This window comes from Octopus bimaculoides, chromosome 13 (assembly GCF_046866305.1).
Source record: "Octopus bimaculoides isolate indiv1 chromosome 13, ASM4686630v1, whole genome shotgun sequence".
Classification (NCBI taxonomy): Eukaryota; Metazoa; Mollusca; class Cephalopoda; order Octopoda; family Octopodidae; genus Octopus; species Octopus bimaculoides.
This window is the reverse complement of record NC_142940.1, coordinates 63504407-63525506: the sequence shown is the minus strand read 5'-3', so window position 1 is coordinate 63525506 and position 21100 is coordinate 63504407. Positions and strand designations below refer to the sequence as shown.

Genomic DNA, 21100 nt, shown 5'->3' with positions numbered 1-21100 from the left:
GGCTGTAATAGACCACTGGCAATGGTCCGTGTGATAGGCACCAAAAGATTTCTTCACAGTATATATTGACTTTGGTGCCTTTCTGCCACTGGACAAGTTTACAATCTTGGGTGGGTGATGCCCCATATATGTTAGCAGTAACTTAACTGATTTGTAAGTTTACAAACGATAACTGGAGAGTAATTTTGTTGGTAGAAAAAAATGGTTTCATAATTTCTATTGAACTTTATTTGTTATCTCTTAAGAGTATTACTTGACTCTTGTATTCTCACTTATTTTTGGTGAAGTTCAGAATTAAGGTTACAATCACACTGACCCTAACACAAGGGTGGTGGTGGTGATGTGAGGGTGAAAGTGACAGTGTATCCTTTCTTTTGAATTCTTTCTACTTCTATGTGATACCGTTATTCTTATAATTCTAATTCTTGCTTGTTTCAACAAATTTTGTTTCTTTCTTCCATTACATAGCAATATGTGATATCGGCTCCGCGTCTTTCAAATATGACATGCGCCGACTTTCTGAAATTCTCTCCTTCCCGAAAGCTTGGTATCGGCGCAATCTAGCTCGTCGGATGTTCCTTGGTGATGAAAGCGTTGCACAAGCAGCATCAGATGAAGGTCAGTATGCTTTTCATTGTTTTACTACAGTCTCTTTTTTTATTCCTTTTTTCCCATTTCTTTTTTTATAGTCTTTTCTTTTTGCTTTCTTCACTACACACACACACACACACACACACACACACACACACACACACACACACACACACACACACACACACACACACACACACACACACATGCAGACCTACACAACAAACAGTTTTTTTTTTTTTAATGAATATTCTCTCACCATTCTTAGCTTTGTTAGTAGAAACTTTTCTTTATTTTGTTTCTTGTTTTCATAGAATGAGAACTATAGAAACTCTTTGTGCTCTGTGAAGATAAACCTCTTGCAGACATGTGTATCTGTGTGTGTGTGTGTCTATATGTGTAATATATATGTTGTGCATGCGAGGCCTGGTCCCTCTCCTCTTTCCCTTCTCCCTGACAAAAGGGGGGGGGAGCAATGCATTGCTCCCCCCCTATTATCATCCCTCCCCTATTTATGGTACTATGCAACCACTGTACTCACCTGAGAGCAGCATTGCACATATTGCCACCTGTGTGTCTCCCTCTGTCATACTTTAGCCTTTCAACCCCTGGCACGAAGCCACCCACCTCCGTCTTCCCCTCCCAAATACTTCCTCTTAGTCCTAGGAGCTTTCTCCTTTTTCTCTGTCCTTCTGTCGGCCAAGATACATGGCAACCTCACTGGTACTGGTGGCATAGCAAGAAGTACCCAGAGCCGTTCTGTAAACTGGTTGTGAGTTAGGAAGGGCATCCAGCCATAGGAACCATGCCAAAGGAGACACCGGAGCTCACTGGTTTCCTTGCAGCTCATTGGTTTCCCTGTGAAACCTTGCCAGCATGGAAGATGGATGTTAAATGGTGATGAGGATGATGTGGTTCTTTGTGTAAATATGCTTCTACATATAAGCATGCATGTGAATATTTATACACACGCGTGTGTGTATGTGTGTGTATGTATTGTGTGTATATATATACGTGTATATGTGTGTATGTGTGTGTATATGTGTATGTATACACACAGGTATATGTATGTATATATATATAAATATATATATATGGGATTCTTTTTAATTCAGAGGACTTCAGAAGAGGAATGCAAATGCTTCTACTACAAATGCTATATATATATATATATATATATATATATATATATATATATACATAAATAATGGTAGTTGTGGTATGATAAGCATTTGCATTGCTTTTCTGAAGTCCTCTGAATTAGAAAAGAATCCCTTGTATAAAAGACAGTTTACAGGATGGTGACAGGAAAGGTATGTGGTGTGTAAATCCCTACTGCATCATTCCCTTTCCATCTAATGCTAGTATGCACATACATACAAAACATATGCACGCATTACATAGACTACACGCGCACACACACACACACACACACACACACACACACACACACACACACACACACACACACACACACACACACACACACACACACACACACACACACACACACACACACACACAAGTATATATATCTGTGTATATTTTCTTCATGCTGAGTTTTGGAAGAAGGGGTAGAGACCATGACCCTTGGAGGTCCTCCTAGAGTCCTGAGATTGATATTGTTAATGTGTTGTCTAAATTGTTGCTGGTTAATCCCCTTGGGAGAGTCAGGGCCTGGGATGACTTTGTTGAGAGTCGATTTTCTGGTGATGAAGAATTGAGCATAATAGAATGACTAGTGTAATGGAGAGGTTTGCTGGGTGCATTGAGGGTAATGAGAAGTAGAGAGAGAGAGAGAGATGAGTGTGCCTGAGGTGCTGGAATGGTGTAGATATGAAGCCAGCCAGCTCTGAGGGTTTAGAGACCATTGGGCTAATTTTAGAAATGATAGAGAAAAGATGAAGCTTTCCTTTAGGCCAAAGGCTGCAGTGTGTGCATGAGGGATGAAGTGCTAATCAGCCAAGTGACCGTTCTTTGGATGTCATCCAGACTGTGAGTGTGCATAGCAGCAGCAGCACCACCACCACCACCATCCCAGATAGAGGAGCCTATTGCAGGCCTCGTAGTATTTCAGCATCTGTTGGGGGCTGAAATATCTTCTGGCCCTAAAGAGAAGGTCTAGTCTTTGAATGCAGTCCTTAAAGCTAAACCTACGTTTTCACCAAGAAAGACCATTGGTGATTGTCAAGTGCAGTATTTGGAATGACTGTGAAGGATGTAGATGAGTAGTGGAGGCACATGGCTCAGTAGTTAAGCTGTTGAAGGAATGATCATAAGATTGTGGGTTTGATTCCCAGACCATGCAATGCATTGCATTCTTGAGCAAAACACTTCATTCCACTCGATTGGCAAAACTGGGTAATCTTGTGACAAACTGGCATCCCATCCTGATGGGAAATATACACACTCCTGAAACCGAGTAACTGGACTTATGTGTCAATATGATCCAGGCAGGAACCTTTATTCTTTAGTCGAGTGTTCTACCTGTTTAGAGAGAAGAGGGTACAGTGGAGTCCTTTTGGGGAGGAATGGTGCTTACATGATGTTGTTGGTTTGTTTCGTACTGAATGATGGTAGCTGTGGATCCTGAATAAACCATCTTCTGATGTAGGACTGATGATTAGATTTGTATGAAAATATGTAACAAAGTACAAAGATGCTGAAGAAGCCGTTTCTAATGTTGGCTGCAAAAATATTGTGGTTATACCTCCTACTGACAACTTACTGAAGCTTTACATTGGGCGAATTGCAATATCTATCTATGTGATACACACACATACACACACAGAAACCCACGCATACCCCCATCCTGCTATACACTTTTGCTTACTTCTGCAGCTTTCATTTTGTATCTCCTAACAGGAGATTTTTTTAGAAATTGACCATTACATTAGATGCCTTTTTTTTTCATTTTTTATTATTTTTTTTATGACTTTTAAACTGCAAATTTAGTTTTTTGCTTCTGTGAATGATGTTGCTCAATTTTCCATTTTCCATGAGTATGTGCGCACTTCCTTAGGTTTGTGTGTGTGTGTGTGTGTGTGTGTGTGTGTGTGTATTAGTGCGTGCGTGTGCACGCATGTGTTGTAGATTTTAACATGCATGCATCCACTGGGAAATGTATTTGATTATAAGTATGTTTCCAAATATTTCACCCTTTGGGAAACAATTGCCTTTTTATATAAATCATTGCATTGCAGAGATAAATTAACATAAATTATGTTAATAAATGTGTACAGATATAACCTCAGCTATAGAAGAATTTTGACTTGAAATCCAAAACCAGAGAGGAAACAGGCTCTCATTGTCTGTTTTTGTTTAGCCTGAGTGGTTGTTTCTCAAGATTGTTTCTCACCTTCAAATCTTCGTCAAATCTATTTTTAACATAAACACTTTATCTATTCACTAATTGCTGTTTTATTTAACCCAATATTAATTATCATTTACTCATAGCCCAAACCTTTTACGATGATTTTCAATATATTTGAACTTATTACACTTTAATTATTCAGTAGTTTGGTTTTAGGGGTCCAGTTTGAGAAGATTACAATTATCTTCCTAAACACAAAACCCTTAAACCAAAATAACAGTAATAACCCTAAATTGTGGAAAGTCGGTGTCAGCAGATTTATGTTATCTGGAACCCTGTCTTTGCATTCTTTTCAGTGTATTATCGGAGAAAATCGAATAGTTTTGGTAACTTAATTACTAAAATTCTTTTAGCTATCTCCTCCTTCCACAAGCTCTTTATCCACTTCCTCTATCAGCTCACCTGCATCACAAAAAAAAAAAAAAAAAAAAAAATGAACATCATTATTAGTAGCTTCCTGTATTACTAATTAGCAGTAATATTACAGAATAAGTCTTTGAATCTTTAAGAAAAATCCTGGTGAACAAATTTTAGTCCACTTTTCAAAATTTCCTTTGTTTTATGCACAAGCACATTATATATATATATATATATATATATATATATATATATATACATATATATATATACACACCTCTCTTCCTCAACAAGTATTTAGTCTATATGTATATATATATATATATATATATATATATGTGTGTGTATATATATATATATATATATATATATATATATATATATATATATATATATATATGATTTAATATACACTATTACAAAAGAGCTATTAATAGTTACATTAAATTGGAAGTATATGGCATGTTATATAAATCTGCCAATTTAATGTATCTTAAAGCATGAAACTATTGTGGCTTTTTTGTAATTGTGTATATTAAATGATATTTCTCTCACTGGATGGAGTACATTTTTTGCTGATCCCACCTATACTGCAACTGTAAACATATATATATATATATATGTATATATACGCACACCTGCACACGTTCCCATAAATTTCACAAACATGCAATGAGAGTGCCAAATGGGAAACAACACCCATAATTTCCAGGTGAGTAAGATATTAAGGAATGTGGTGTCAAGTGACCATTGGGAAATGCCTTCATTGAATATGACCCCAGAACGATGAGTTGCTGGTTGTATAAAATCATAGTTACTTAGCCGTATATTAATCCTCCTTTACATGTTAGAAACTTGTAATGTTAGTAACAATTATTATTATCATTATTATTATGGCAGTGAGCTGGTAGAATCGTTAGCACGCCGGGCGAAATGCTTAGCAGTATTTTGTTTGTCTTTGTTCTGAGTTCAAATTCTGCTGAGGTTGACTTTGCCTTTCATCCTTTCAGGGTCGATTAAATAAGTACCAGTTATGCACTGGGATTGATGTAATCGACTATCCCGCTCCCCCAAATTTCAGGCATTCTGCCTCTAGTAGAAAGGATTATCATTATTCCTAAGCTGGCAAGCTAGCAGAATCATTAACACACTGGGCAAAATGCTTAGCGGCATTCTGTCCATGTTTATGTTCTGAGTTCAAATTCCACTGAGGTCGACTTTGCTTCTTATCCTTTTGGGGTTGATAAATTAAGTACCAGCACTGGGGTTGGTGTAATCGATTAGTCCCCTCCCCCCAAATTTCAGGCCTTGTACCGTTAGTAGAAGGGATTATTATTATTATTAGGTGCAGGTGTGGGTGAGAGGTAAGAAGTTTGCTTCCAAACTACATAGTTTTAGGTTCAGTCTCAAGGTGCCATGCAATGGGAGTGAACTTAAAACAAATGGCTGGGAAGCAAACTCCTTAACCCCATAGCCATACCTGTACCTATCACCACACAATGGGACAGAAGCCGAAACCATGGGGTTGGGAAGCAAATTTCTTAAGCCCACAGCCCCTGTTGCCATATCTAAAAGAAACATTAAAGTCTACTGATGTGAGAGTGGCTCTGTGGGTGATTGGTCTGTTAGAAATACCACCCAAGTCTCACGCAGATTGTTGCACCCTTCCATCTTAAAAAATAAAAAAAATGGAAGAACAAACACATTGGACAATGTACATAATAAAAACAGGATGGTCATAGCTGGAATGGCTTTGATCATAGGGCTGCTTTATTCAAGGCTGACTTGTGAATAAATAGCAACAATCACTGCCATCACAACCAGATTATCTCTATGGATAATGTTGTTCTCTTCTTAATTAAATCCTCTCTTCTTTTTATCCGTTCAAAGTAACAGTGTTTTTGCCACCAAACATTGTGTTAAGCAAAACCATAACTGACAACATTAAACAATCCATAAACATCTTCATAAATATATCAATACTGACTTATCTTGAAACTTTACCCCGAAATAACTCTGCTTGTTTATTATGTTTGTTCAGTGAATGATAATAAAGCTAATCAACTTCTATCACAAATGTTTCCAAAGCAAGTGTGTGTGTGTGTGTGTGTGTGTGTGTGTGTGTGTGTGTGTGTGTGTGTGTGTGGTGTAAGATTCTTTTATTAATTAACTGATTAATGAAGCTGTTGAGAGAGAGAGAGAGAGAGAGTGGTGTGGTATGCAGTTGCTTCTAGTGTATTGGATGGTATGTTATTGGTGAGTCAATTTTGTTTTGTGTCTATCTGTGAATGGAAGATTTATAGTTGTCAGCAGTTAGAGCACTGCTAACTGATGGCTGTTTTGTTAGCTTTTCGGCCCATCTAAAAGTGTTGAGTTGCATCTGGTCGACTGAATTTCAAATACAAGAAAGTGCTCTGAGTGGATTAGATTCAGCTTTTTTTTTCTATTTCTTTTACCCTTGTTTTTTCTTTTCTTTTCTCTTTTGTTTGATTTGTAGGGTAATTCAAGTTAGAATTTATGTCAGCATCATCATCATTTAATGCCCGTTTTTCCATGCTGGCATGGGTTGGAGAGTTTGACCAGATCTGGCAAGCTGAAGAGCTGGACCAGGTTCCAGTCTGAGTTGGCATGGTTTCTATGACTGGGTGCCCTTCCTATCACCAACCACTCCATGAAGCCTATAAGGTGCTTTTTATGCAGAACCAGCACGTTAGAATGAAATGTTAAAAAAGTCCAAGGCTGATATAAAAACACATAACAGCAGCAACAATATTGAAATAGTAATAGAAATAATGTTTGACCACTTTTGCCTGTGAATTTGGTGATTTAAATTTCCCCACAGAATCACAATGTTGTGGTCTCCTCACTCTGCTTTCTGTTATATGAACAATGAACGGTTTATTCAGCTAAATTAAAATTCATTAGAGTTGATTAGTCTCATTTATAATCAAATGCATTGAGGCTGTCTTTTAAGTTGTAGAATCAGAAACAATAACAACAGTAATAAATAAATATAAATCAATTACTAATATTAATTAATGTTTTATAATTTAATTACTAATATTAATTAATAATATTGACATGGTGAGCTGGTTGAGTTGTTAGCATGCTGGGTAAAACGCTTTGTGGCATTTTGTCTGTCTTTATGTTCTGAGTTCAGATATCACCGAGGTCGACTTTGCCTTTCATCCTTTTGGGGGTTGATAAAATAAATACCAGTTATCTTGCAAAAAATGAAAATAACAAAAAAAAAAAAAAATGATTATCCCAAAATACAACCAATGTCTGTTTCAACACATGGTTTCACATCAGGAATCTTGCAACACAAATTCATAGATTTGTGTTGTAAATCCCAGAGCAACACATTACAAAAATAATAGCTTTTATTTTCAATGTTTGTATAGAACTTCTCTGCCCACAGTTTGGTTTGTCTAATGTCTGATCATTTTGAGAGTTCTCTGTAAATAATGTAGGTCTTATAAAAAGTGAAGTCCTGTAATATTTCCAGTAAGTTTCTTTGCTTGCTGCAAACATGGAAGACTATCCAGCCCCTGAAGGGCATTTAGTTGAGTTCATTCAGTTGCAGGCATCCAGACAATACTTGCATTCAAACTAAGTTGCATGAATATTGGAGGAGAGCTTGGTAAGTTCATAGCCATTTCCTTCTCACCTCCTGAACAGCTCTTATAAAAACAGATCAGACTCTACTCTTTCATCCTAAAGATTGTTACAGATGTAATGCTGTTGGGCTATAAAAATGTCCCCTTTGATGTGAGAACCAGTAAATTTGTAATGCTGTACCCTTTCAACTGCACTTCCATTGCTGTAAGAGGAATGGTGCACCTATATTGATTGTTCTATGTAGACCACATGTGTATCATTTAGCCTTAAGCAAGTCCCTTCATCTTTGTAAAAGTGTTTTTTCTATGGCAGTTTTGATCTATTACTTCAGTAGTAGTAATGAGACTGTTTTGTGACTATATATATATATATAGATATAGATATATATATATATATATATATATATATATATAGGGAGAGGGAGGGAGGGAGGGAGGGAGAGAGAGTGTGTGTGTGTTTCTATGTAAGTATCTGTGTGTGTATATATACTGCCAAAGACTGAAAATGGTGTAAACATGTCTCTAGAGTTAAGGATTGTTTTCAAATATTTAGAAAATTGTATTAAATTGTGTTTAAAAGTTTCCATTTAGTTTCCATGTGAATGAGAACAGCATCAGCAGCTGCCTTCATGGTAGTGGACAGCTAGCTGAGAAGTTTTCAGCTGTATCCAGTCACTGACAAGATATGCATTCTGAAGGCAAGACACTGATGGACACGTAATGGTTAAGTTTGCCTGGCCTTAATAAGGTATGATGAGTCATAAGGCTCACTGTTCCACCAAGTAGTAAGATGCGACCTGGATCGATGAGTGATATGTTAGTTACAGTGTTGACTTGCAATTGCTTTTGTGAGAGAAAAGTACTCCTAATAGGAACACCACGTATTCATTGACCTCCTTCATGGATCCTTTTTGAAACAGTCCATATTGGCCTTAAATATTCTAAAGCCAGCCAAATTTGGCCTCTCATACCTGATCTACAATGTCATTCTTAAAATAAACAATTACATCATTGAGATCTCAAAGCTATGAGATAATTCATGATTAATTGAGGAATGAAGAAGTTTTACATTTGACTGAGTAATTCGAATGCAAAAGGGTTAAATAAGGAAGAAGTTATTGGATAACAGATTTGGTAGTTTCCCGAGAGTATATTTATAAGTCAGGTATACATCTATTGTATGACAACTAAAACTTCACAAGGATTGTCAGTTATTTAAAACTAAATGGTTTTTCTATTTCAGATACCAGTGGTAAGTAAAGTAGTTTAGGATTTGTATATATAATTACCAATCATTATTAATATTTTCTTTCTCAAACCATCACATTGACCAAGTTAGAAGAATTAGTAGTATTTTGCATGCATTAAAAAAAAATCCTCTAGTTTGTTTCTGCTGTGTTAATTCTTAGGATTGTCAAGATATAAAGTTGTAAAAACATTTGCTAATGCAAAGACTGACTGAATACATTGAGCAGAGTCAAATTTATTGCACTATTGGGTTGACCAAGACTGCTTTCTCCCCTAGCATTTCTATATATATAGGTTACAAACCTCATTAAGGGATAGCAAACTCCTATGAAAGTACTGGTTAGTTACCTATACAAAGAATGTTGAACATTAGAGTTAATATTCAACTGTAAGGTAACTATATAACCCATGGTTTATATCTATCTATCTATTACAGTAAAATAAGAAAATAGAGAGATAATTAATAAATTGTTATTCATTAATTAAAAAAATTGACAAACATCTCTTACAGCTGTTTCAATTCTAGACCTTCAGTAAATTAATGAAATTAAAAATTATTTGCAAGTCGAATCTTGTGGTCTAGAATTGCAACAGCTGTAAAAGATGTTTGTCAGTTTTTTAATTAATAAATAATAATTTATCAATTATCTCTCTATTTTCTTATCTTATTGTTGGCATCTCAGTAATGTTGGTATATATATATGTATGTATGTATGTATGTGTGTGTGTGTGTGTGTCTATATATATATATGTATATGTAGTTCAGATTTATAGAGAAACAAAAGACAAATGTAGGAACAACAAGCAGGTGTATTAGTTTATCGCTTGGGAAAAATGGAAAAGTCTTTTAACATTTCAAGCCTATGCTCTTCGACAGAAAGGAATAAGGGGAAGAAAATAGAGAGAGAATGAAAAAAACGAAGGGAGAAAATATAGGCATGTGTTTACATACACTTATTCATGCACTTATACACATGTACATGTATTTATGTTAACATATATGTGTGTGTGCGTATCTCATTTACTTGTTTGAGTCATTGGACTGCGGCCATGCTTGGGCATCACTTTGAAGGCTTTTTAGTTGGATGAATCAACCCCAATACTTTTAGTCTTTAAGTCTGGTACTTAAAATCTCTTATGCCAAACCACTAAGTTATGGGCATGCACACAACTTTTTTGCAATCGATGGTGCCACACACACACACACACATTGGATTTGCATGACTGAAGATGTGCAGCAATCATCAGATTGTTGACACTGAAACTTAAAGTCCTGTATGTGAATCTCCATACCTGTATCAGTGTGTGCACGTGTATTGGAAAATTATTTTAAACATGAACCTGGTTGTTCTAGGAACATATGAACAATTCATTATGATAATTAGCATAATTACAAGAACTTCCTGTTATCACTCTTCACACTGTAATTAAACTGATATATCCTCACTTTCTTCTTCACTGAAACGATATCAACTGGATATCAATTACATCCTCATCATCTTCCTCCTCATGATTTTGAGTGGAGATGAGAACAATGATGATGTAATGATATTAAGTCAATGTGATTGCTGTGAATAGAATGAGGATATTGGTTTAATTACATTGTGAATACCAATAATGGGCAAGTCCTTGTAATTATCTTAATTTCATAATTGCATTGTTCATCGAAAAACCATGTTCATTCATGAAATAGTTTTTCAACCCTCACTTTTGCTAAGAAAATTCTTGTCATGTTTATTATCATGACCGCTCTTGTACATTTTGCCTCCTGTACCTGAAGGAGGATTTGTATTAAATTCTATCTGGAATTTTCCAATTAAGAACAAATGAATATAGTGTCCTAACACGTCTATAGTCAAATGGCTAAAGCTAGCAAAATAGTCGAATTGTTAGAAGATTTAATTCATTGAAAATGTAAAATGGTTTTGAGACTTGTGGCACTTGACTGTAAATGTTAGTGTGTATGTAGTATGTTTTACAGTAGAAGTGTCAACATTCGGAGTGGTAACTACGGTTGTGCAGTTTGTGATGTAGTTGAACACTGTGAGTTTTCTACTTAATGATCAAAAAATCAATTACAACAGTCAGTGTATTTTGATACAAGTGAAGTTAGGATTTCTTCTTTTATTCCATAATAATTACACACACACACACACACACACACACACACACATACACACACTCTGGTTCAATATCACTTTGTTTGTCAGTTGGTCAAATACCTAACCGACTAATTAATTGATCAGACCTTGATAGCAATGACAGGACTTTGACTAACAAAAAACTGATTGTGTGTTTAACTAGCACATTAAACAAATGATCGATTAATTAGTTGGCTAGATGCTAACTAATTGACTAACAATAATGAAGTAATATTTAATCAGTGCATGTGTTATCATTGTTGGTGTACTGACCTTCCCAAGACACAGCAAGATTTGTTTCAACTCGTGAATTTGCATCAAGAATCTTGCAAGCCAAATACAAAAGTGAAGTCAACTTAGTTTGTTATCTTTTTACCAGGGTCGATAATAAAGTACCTGTCAAGGTGGGGTGGGGGTCATTATAATTAACTACTCCCCTCCCAGCCCAAATTTCTCACCATGAATTTATGTTAGAAGCAAATATTATTATTATGCACCATTTTCAATAAAGTTGAAAATACAGAGTGCAGAAAATAATCTCTTTAGAAATTATATTGAAAAAGAATTAAGAAAAACAAACCTTCAAATTTCCTATCGGAAAGACTATCCTACACCGGGGCCATGTATAATGGCTATCCACAGATTTGTACATCCAGAATTTGATAAAACATTGATATATTTCATACAGCTAATCTATTTATGTTGTGAGATTACTCTTAGAAATAGTTTGCAGGCACATTTTTGGCTAAATGTTTAAATGCTTTTATGCTTAAATAAGCTGTATTTTTAGCAAAACTCTTCACAGATGCACTTACTTGTGTGTTTTTATTTTTTCCCCTGTATTAGAATTATTCCCAGTGGAAGCATGTTTTAACCGTATGTGCTGATATTGTATTGATGTGAAGCAGTGCATGTTTTTTTTTTTATATGATACCCTTTGTTTTGCTTTATGTAATCATTGTTTGCTCCCTTTTTTTTATGTTTTTTTTTTTTTCTCTACATATCTACATATCTATATATTGTTGCCTGATCGCAGATGTGTTTAGCTCCTCCTGCAGTAGTTCTGTGACCAGTGAATCACCACAGTTTGTTTCTGTTATGAAATCACTCACTTCCCCTGCCTTGCATATATATAACGGTACAGGACCATTGATTGACCAAGACTACTCCTGCCATGATAGCAATGGTCATCTCTCTGGTCAGTTATCGACTGCGTCCTCAAAATGCCGCCTAGCTGGACCGATGACTTCTGGCTCTAAAAACTACCATTTCAAGAAGCACCATAGAAGGGCATCGTCTGGGGATAAATGGAAAATTCAAGTCAGTCAAGAATTAAAAGCTGAAATTGCAAAGTTTTCAGGCAAAGGTTGGCTTTATTTGTTCTCTTTAAGTTCTTTTTTTTTTAATTTTTTTAAAATTTTATATCTATGCAGTTTTCTTTTAACTCTTCTTTCTTTTTTATCTTACAACATTTACCTTGCACTGACTGTCTTGTTTATTTTCCTATCAATGTTTTTCCATCACATAGCTTTTAATAAACATGTATTTTTGCTGAGTAATTTCTGCTTTCTGAATCAGTGGTTTTCTTTTATAAAACCACCAGAAACCATTGATGTATGAATGAACGTCTAAAATATATTTTCCCCACCGAGGAGAGCAAACGTATTTTAGTGATGGTAAATGGATTTCTACAGCAGCAGAAATGGATTGATGCCCATGGGTGGGTTGAATGATGGAAAGGAAGAATATCCAGATTTGAATTTAGTGGGATTGAGGGAAAACCTTAGTAAGGAGGTCAGGGTACATATTTTATGGGAAAGAGAGCAAGATTAAAGGGATCTGATTGAAACTGGATACACTGCTATCCATAAGTTTGAATTTTGTTCCAGCCATTTACTTTGTATCCTTAGGTAAGACATGTTATTTTATTTGCTTCTGTCTACCTAGTAAAAATAATTAGAATTCACTTCTTTGTTTAGAAGCTTCTGGTGTCTGTCGTCAAAATACACTGCATTTCATTCAAAAGGGCTTAATTTGTAAAACTGTCCAAAAAAAAAAAAAAAAAAAAAAAAAAAGCAAATGTCTAACTGCCATTTCATTCCATCTGTGCTAAGCAAGGACGAAAATGGAGATAATACAGTGAATATTCAAAAATAATATTTATCTAAATAATTATTGTTTTTTTGCAACTATTTGTTTCAAAAGATTAGGATGGTGCCTGTGGCTAAATGTCTCCTGCTGGGGCTGTTATTTAGCATTTACTCTGACTTGTCACCTTAGTTAATAACTCTCTCTATTAACCAGTGTTTTAGGAACTCTTACTGCAGCTAGACTGAAAGGAGCTCATACATTACAGTTGGTGTAAGCTTGCTTGTAGAAGATGGCATAAAAAGGTGGTTAAGATTCATGTCAGGATCACCTTAAACATTTCACTTTGATATTGTAGAAAAAAAAAAAAGAAATGAAAGAACAAACTAAATATTAAATCATTTAAGCCCTTTTCAGCAACAAAAGAAAGAATCTTTGTATGGTTACTCCATCTGCAAGAAAGAGCTGTTTAATCTCCTCCAAATAACATTCTACTATTTTAAAAAAAGATGAAGTTACATTACGTACATATCCCTACACAGAAAGGATGGCTACAAAGTGCTTTTGTTGATAGGTTTGTGGGATCAAACTCAACTTGGAACTAAATAACAACATAATACAACAGAATGTTGCCAAAGTAATGAAACGGTAATTAATAAATGGCAAAAAGAAAGAAGCATAACAAACCAACAGACTGACTGAATACGGTTTCTGTGCAGGTCTGAAATGATGTCTTATTTTAAGGAATATAAACTAAATTCACAGTAAAACAAAACTAAAAGAATCAATGAATAAACAAATGTTGGTAGATTCCTTTGATTTTAGAATATAAATTGTTGTTACCAATTCTCATGTTTTAAAGATTTATTTCTTTTGTAATTGGTGCTTATATACTTAGATGCTAATGGTATGTTTTAAGGATTAGAAATTCTAAACTTCATTGAGAGAGGAAAAGATAAGTTTGTAGCTTTATTTTACTTTCCCAGACTGTTTAGAAGTGTGATTAAATTTGTAACTGTTATTGTTATTGTTGTTGTTGTTAATGCTGTCATTGTTATTAATATTGCTTTGTTAATTGAATTCTCTTACAGCGTTTAAGGCTCATATGGCCGGCCGTTGGTTACCATATTGAAAAAAAATTCTTATGTTTTTATTCAAACCTGAAGTAGCTTTTCCCTTCCCTCAAAATGCCCATCCCTGCTAAATAGAATGATTAACGGACAAAGAAGAAGATAGATTGAGGAAACATTATTGGTGATTTTTAGCCCCTCCCTAATGAAGAACTCAGAAATATGAGGCAAGCACTGAATTCGGTCCTTCATAGTATCTAGATCAGTTGCCTTCCTATCAACTTTACTTCCGATGTCTTTATTCTTCTTTGATGGCATGTACATGTCTTTGATATTACTAAGTTTAAAGCATAGGGAATTTTGAGGTTTTAAAACTGCATAAACTAAATTCTTAGTTTGTCTGATTATAAATCTACTTCGATTTCCCAGTTGTAGACATATTGATGTCTTTGAGAAACATCACACACTCTTATTCTTTTTTTGCACACAAGTTGGTGAAGTAGTAACCAATTTTAGTTATTAAAAGCTGTTAACGACACTCATTGGACAGGAGGCTATGGATAGTGTGAAATGCTACTCATGGGGTTACCAATGGGGCAGATTTTATGTGGTCATTCAAGCTGCTAGAAATAACTGACAAATATCCCTGAAATCTTACTATTGTTAGAATGGTTATAGCTGAGATGGCTCTGATGACGGGTGTGTTATGTCTGACATAAGGCTAAAAAACAGTAACTGGTTCTAGGCATAAGCTAATGAGGGAGCCTCAACATAGTTTCTTGATTTGCTCAGACTAGCAGCCAAATTTCCTTTAAATCAAGACCTATTAACTGAAATGAGAAGGATGCTTTGAGACTGCTATCCTAAATACACTTTGAACTAAACAGAAAAAAACGGTTAGATTACCATTGCTTAGTTAAGGATGACCAGGGGCTAAAAAATCAATCTCTTTGATGCTGTAAAATAATTGACTGAAATATCAATAGTTTTCTTTGTTTTTCAAAATAATGAATACACAAGTGTCTGAGGCTGTTTACCACAGCAACCAGAAGTATATTCGTTTTTGTACATGAGAAACACAAACAAAGGAATTTTGGTTCTGGGAGTCTACACATTGTTCAGTAATAGCATTGCCTGAGAAAGCACTCTTTGAACTGAAGATGTTTAAACTATTTTTTTTCATTAATTTTGGGGGAAGTCATCAGTTTTTATTTTGTAAGATGTGAAGTGCAACGGTGAATTGATTTGATCTAAGAATATGTTTTTCTCCAAGGGTGAACTTAGACATGCAAGGCCCCAGTCTTGATACTTTACAGCAGCTAATGCAATCAACTTCTCTCTCTCTACTCCACTGTCTTTCACTCTGTTCCTATTCTAAAAGATGTTGTTACTGGTGTGGTACACTTAGTTGTTTGAGCAGATTTGCCTCAGTATTTCCCTGCAAAGGAAACAGTAGCGTGGGGATGGGGGAGGACTGTCTATGAGTTTGATGAGTAGACAGACCTTTCGAAAACTTGGTGCCCCCTGGAAAATTAAAGTGAAAAGGATCCTTGGTAGTGAAAAGGGTTTAGAACCAGTGTGTCAGATAATCTAATGAAGCTCTTCAGCAGCGTTTCTAGTGGTACCCACTCGGATGTTGTTGTGTCTTTGTGATGTTGAGTGATTAGGTGGGTACTGATGTGTTAGGGTGTAGGACGCAAAATATGAGCCCACCCCACACACTTTAAAAATGGTTTGGAAATTTGGCATAGGAAATATTGGTGGTTCTTTGGATTGGATGAAATGGTTTAAAGTCTGAGGAGTCTGACTTTTAGTTGTTATATGAGGTTGTCCTACCAAACTGGGGATAAACTAAACCAAAACAAATGTATGTCACACACATATTAGGGAAACTTTATATGTGCACTCTTTAGTACATGTACACACACACACACGCACACGCGCACGCACACACACACTTCTTTGAAGTATATTTTTAATAATTGTAGTCTTTTTATTCTTTATTTCATTAAAATTGATTTTCATTATTTCACGTTTTTCTATCTTAATGACTTTTCTAACAAAACAATCTTTGGAGAAAAAACTGGTGTTAAATGAAGATTAACTGTTTAATCTAATGAATTATTAACCAGTGCTGATTAGCTGCAAAGTTTATCTGTTGCAATGGCAGTGCAGTTAGATTTTTCATTTAGGGGAAAAAAGAATTATACAATAAAACAAAAGACACCTCAACAAATACAGTCTGTTGGTTTGACATTAATCTCTTTGGTGTATTTCATTATTTTGTTATTTGGTTCTGTCCTTCCTCTTCCCCCCTCCCCCCAATGCTGATATATCTAAAATGGTCACTGTAAAGAAAAAGAAAAAGAAAAAAACAACCCATTAAGAGAAGGATTGGTTTATAAAAAAAGAAAGTTGGCATCTAATATGTTCATTATGAAGAAGGCAAAAAATGCTAAGGGTGGGGGGGATTGTTTTATATAAAAAAAAAACAAAGACGTTGGTGTTGCTAGTATTAATTTAATGTTGAAAAACAAAAGCAGTAGAATGTTGATAACGATTATGAATTAGATTAAGATTTTTACTAACACAGTGACAGCAGAATAATTTGAAAGTTCTCTTCATAAACATATGACTTTAGATTTAATTCCATTGCTTGGCACCTTGAGCAAGTGTCTTTTACTATAACCTTGGGTAGAAGACACTTAATAATCAATGGCAGATGAGTGCAATTTGGGAGACTGATAATGTGCAGAAGATAGTTTTATCTCTTCTGCTCATTAAATATATAAAACAAGTGATAACAGTTTAGTGGGGCCTTATTTTTAACCTGTGTTTCTTTTTTGCCCTTTCTTTGAGGGAGACTCTGTGCTAACACATATTTGCATTTGTGGTAGAGCTATGTATAAAAAGTGGTGGAAAAAGTTTAGTTTAACACCCTCTGCTGTATTAGGCATAGCTTGCTGGGTGGAGGAGTGGGGAAAGTTTATGAAATTAGTGAGAGGATGTCTCCTTGCAGTATTCCACTTAATTACTAAACTCTAGATGTCTTGTTAAATTCATTGCAGGTTTAGTGACCTGAGAAATTGTTTCAGTCAATATTTTTTGTATCTTTAGGGTGTTTTTCTTTAATATTTTCTTTGTGAGTTTGAGGATAGCAAAGAAGGGAATTGAAAGTGATATCAATGTAATTCTGAAAAGAAGCTAGGATGGGCTCAACTGGAACTGTGGTCAGGCAATAAAAGAAAATCTTCACAAAGTAGCAAACAGACCATACAGATCGAGACTGAGATCAATATGAAACATGAACAAAATTCCAAAGCGGCAGCAGCCCATAAAACGGACAGCATTGTAGACACTTCAATCAACAATTTAAATTTTTGTTTTTGTTTTCGTTTCAGACAGTTAAGTGAGGTTATTTTCATAATTGTTAATTATCCATTCGAGGAGACACAAAATGTAATAAAATGCAGTGTTTTACATGATTTTATGAATATTAAAATATTCTCTTAAAACTGTTTTTTTTTAAAAATTACTAAACACTTGAATTTTAGTTAGTATATATATATACATATATATATATATATATATATATATATATATATATATACATATATATATATACACACTATTTACTCCTTCTGTGTATCAATTTCTCTCTCGCTCTTTCAGTTCATTTCTTTCTCTCTTAGTTCATCTCTCTCTCTCAATTCATATCTCTCTCTTTCTCCCCCACCTCTCACTGTTTTGTTCCTCTGATTATATGATTTCGTAACTCTTCTTTCAATTTCTCTTCCTTCTATGATTCTTGCTTCTCCCCCTCCCCCCATAGATGTTTTGATATACATGCAATAAAGGGGGAAAAAAAAAAAAAAGAAGCAAATTCTAAGTATTGAAGTGAAAATTAACTTGATACGAAATGTAGAAGTTTGGAATACAAAGAACTTTTGGAATAGTGATGCAAAGTTTATAATGTCTGATATTTGGTTAATTGTGAATGCCAGAATAAACAGCCATTAGACACTGCTTTGTCAAATCCTTTATATAGAAAGAAAAGTACGTGAAGAGAAGGCTGGACAAAATGTGTGAGTCCTGGGTTTTTACTTATTTGGCCATAAATGGAAGAGTTTTTAAAAATTGTTTTAGACCACAGAAAAAAAAAAAGCTTCAAATAAACAAGACAATTACACACACACGGACTTCTTTTTTAGATCCACTCACAAGACTCATTCAATTGCTTTCTTCTCTATTTTCCTATTATTCTTAATCTCCATCACGTCTGTCTGTCTGTCTCAGCTCTCGTCTTTCCATCCCCTCTTTCTATTTTTTCTCTTCCATTCCTTCTTGCCTCTCTCATTTATTGCTCTTTTTCTTCTCGCTAGTCTTTCTGTCTTCCTTTTCTTTCTTTTAGACTTCCCCCCCTGTCTATCTGTCCATCTCCTTCCTCATTACTTTTCTCCCCTCCTTTCTCCCCCCCCCTCTCTCTCTCTCCCTCCCCACCCTTCTTCCCTACAGTTGCCTCTAATCTAAAATTGAATGTCACTTCATTTAGTCCCATTGTTACTCTGTGCAATCTTATATGTCTCTCTCTCTCTCTCTCTCTCTCATTCCTCTCACCCTTTCACCCTCCCCCCTCCTACAGGTATCAGTACATCAGTCCCACCATCCCCAGACGCACCCAATCTTGACACAGTGAGTGCACCACCACCAAAGGCAACATCCTCCAAAAACAAGTCTGGAATTGGTCAGTATTTCTCCCCAGAATTGGGCCGGCACCGTAACAACTCGGGCCACCAGACTGCTGGTGTGTCCACAGCATGGGAGACGCTGGTGCTGTTTGCCGTCAACTTGTCCACCCTCGATGTCAACGTCAACATGAGTAATGTCATGGGCAATACAACGTAAGTTTCCGTTTTTCTTTCTCTCTTTTTTTTATTTTTTAGATATTTTTGTTCTTTTCCACCTTTCTAGAGTTTCTCTCATTGTGCGTGTGTGAGGGTTATAAGCATGCATATGAGAGAGAGAGAGAGAGAGAGAGAGAGAGAGAGAGAGAGAGATGCTATGGATGTGCAAGGAGTGTGGTTGTGTGGCAAGAAGCTTGTTTCCCAACCAAATGGTCCTGAGTTCAGTTCCACTGTGTGGCACCTTTGACAAGTGTCTTCCACTAGGATCTTGGGCTGACAAAAGCCTTATGAAAGGATTTGGTTGACAGAAACTGAAAGAAGCATGTTGTGCATATATATATGTATACACATGTGTGTGTGTTTGTCCCCTACCACTGCTTGACAACTGGTGTTGGCTTAAGTCCCTATCACTGAGCAGTTTGGCAAAAGAGACTGATAAAATAAGTACCAAGCTTTAGAAATAAAATTACCGGGAGTCAGTTAATGCAATTAAAAAAGTTCCTCAAATTGGTGCCCCAGCATGGACACAGTCTAATTACTGAAACAAGTAAAAGATGAGATATTTATAAAACTATTTGTTATGTGTATGTGTGCCTGTGTTCTCTTATAAAATGTGTGTGTACTTGCATGCCATGGTTCCTCACAGGCTTTCAAGATTTTGAGACGAAAATGAAGTTAATCAGTAAGTATGAGACATCATGTCTGTGTGGCTTGAAGATTTTCTTGGCTGCCATTTCTACATTCTCAACCAAACACAGAGAGAGAGACTTCTTTGTTAGCTCAAGCAGTTTGGTGTATTTTAGCTAAGCCATATTGAATATTGGAAGGGGAAGAAGTTATTACATAGATGGGTAGAACAATTCTGAGAGAGACACACACACAGAGTGGGGAATTTTTGTGCATATCCTGTAAAATAGCTTTGTTTTTTCCACAATATTCTGCCAGTATCTCAGTAATGTTATTATTATTGCTGCAATTATATGAAGTTTTATAAGTAAAACAAGAGAACAGCAACATAATATTTCTCTCCTACATCAGTTTGCCAACGATGTATACACTTTTTCCCAGCATAGAGATTAGTGCTGATAATGACATTTTATTGATGTCTAGCTAAAAAAACACCAACAACAAAAGATGTAGATAAAATGAAGAATGTAACGTGTGTGTGTGTGTGTGTGTGTGTGTGTGTGTGTGTGTGTGTGTGTGTATAAAAATAAAGACACAGTTGCCAATAAATTAGTGAAAGCTCTGCCTCCCTCTTTCTCCACAAAGATAAATAGATAAATGCCGTACATTTATTAATTCTATTATTAAATTAAATTACGTACAAGAAATTACGTACTGAGAATCCGGTTAGACAAATGATTGGGAGATAGAGATTAGAGATTGGGTTTGTGGGTTTAGCTCTTTGTTTCCATTTTCCATTCTCACTGTTAGTTGTGGTGGTGGTGGTGGTGGTGGTGGTGGTCACTGTTGTGCAAATAGCGGAAGTTGTTGTCTTATTAGTGGTCGTTGTGCTGTGTTGGTGGTTGTGGTTGATGTAGTGGCAGTTGTTGGTTGTTGTAGTGATGGTGGTAGTGTGGTTGTGGTAATAGTATAGCCACTACTTTCTCTTTCTCCTTTTACATTTTTAGTGTGTGTGTGACAGAACGTTTTTTTTTTTAAATCAAAAAGAAAAGAAAAAAGACGCATCACTTCTCCTTTTATA

General features: G+C 35.5%; 1 protein-coding gene across 2 annotated transcripts in view; it reads left to right on the top strand.

Moving 5' to 3' along the window:
* Positions 1-21100, top strand: part of LOC106884293 (bridge-like lipid transfer protein family member 1) — a 208567-nt gene that overhangs the window by 147797 nt on the left and 39670 nt on the right. The window contains exons 53-55 of one of the 2 annotated variants that reach the window (XM_089361980.1): positions 469-618; positions 12367-12696; positions 19131-19389. In XM_089361980.1, coding sequence (XP_089218106.1) covers positions 469-618; positions 12367-12696; positions 19131-19389 — 739 coding nt within the window. Of the gene's footprint in view, positions 1-468; positions 619-4260; positions 4291-12366; positions 12697-19130; positions 19390-21100 lie in introns of both variants that reach the window. The other variant, XM_089361979.1, reaches the window with a different exon arrangement.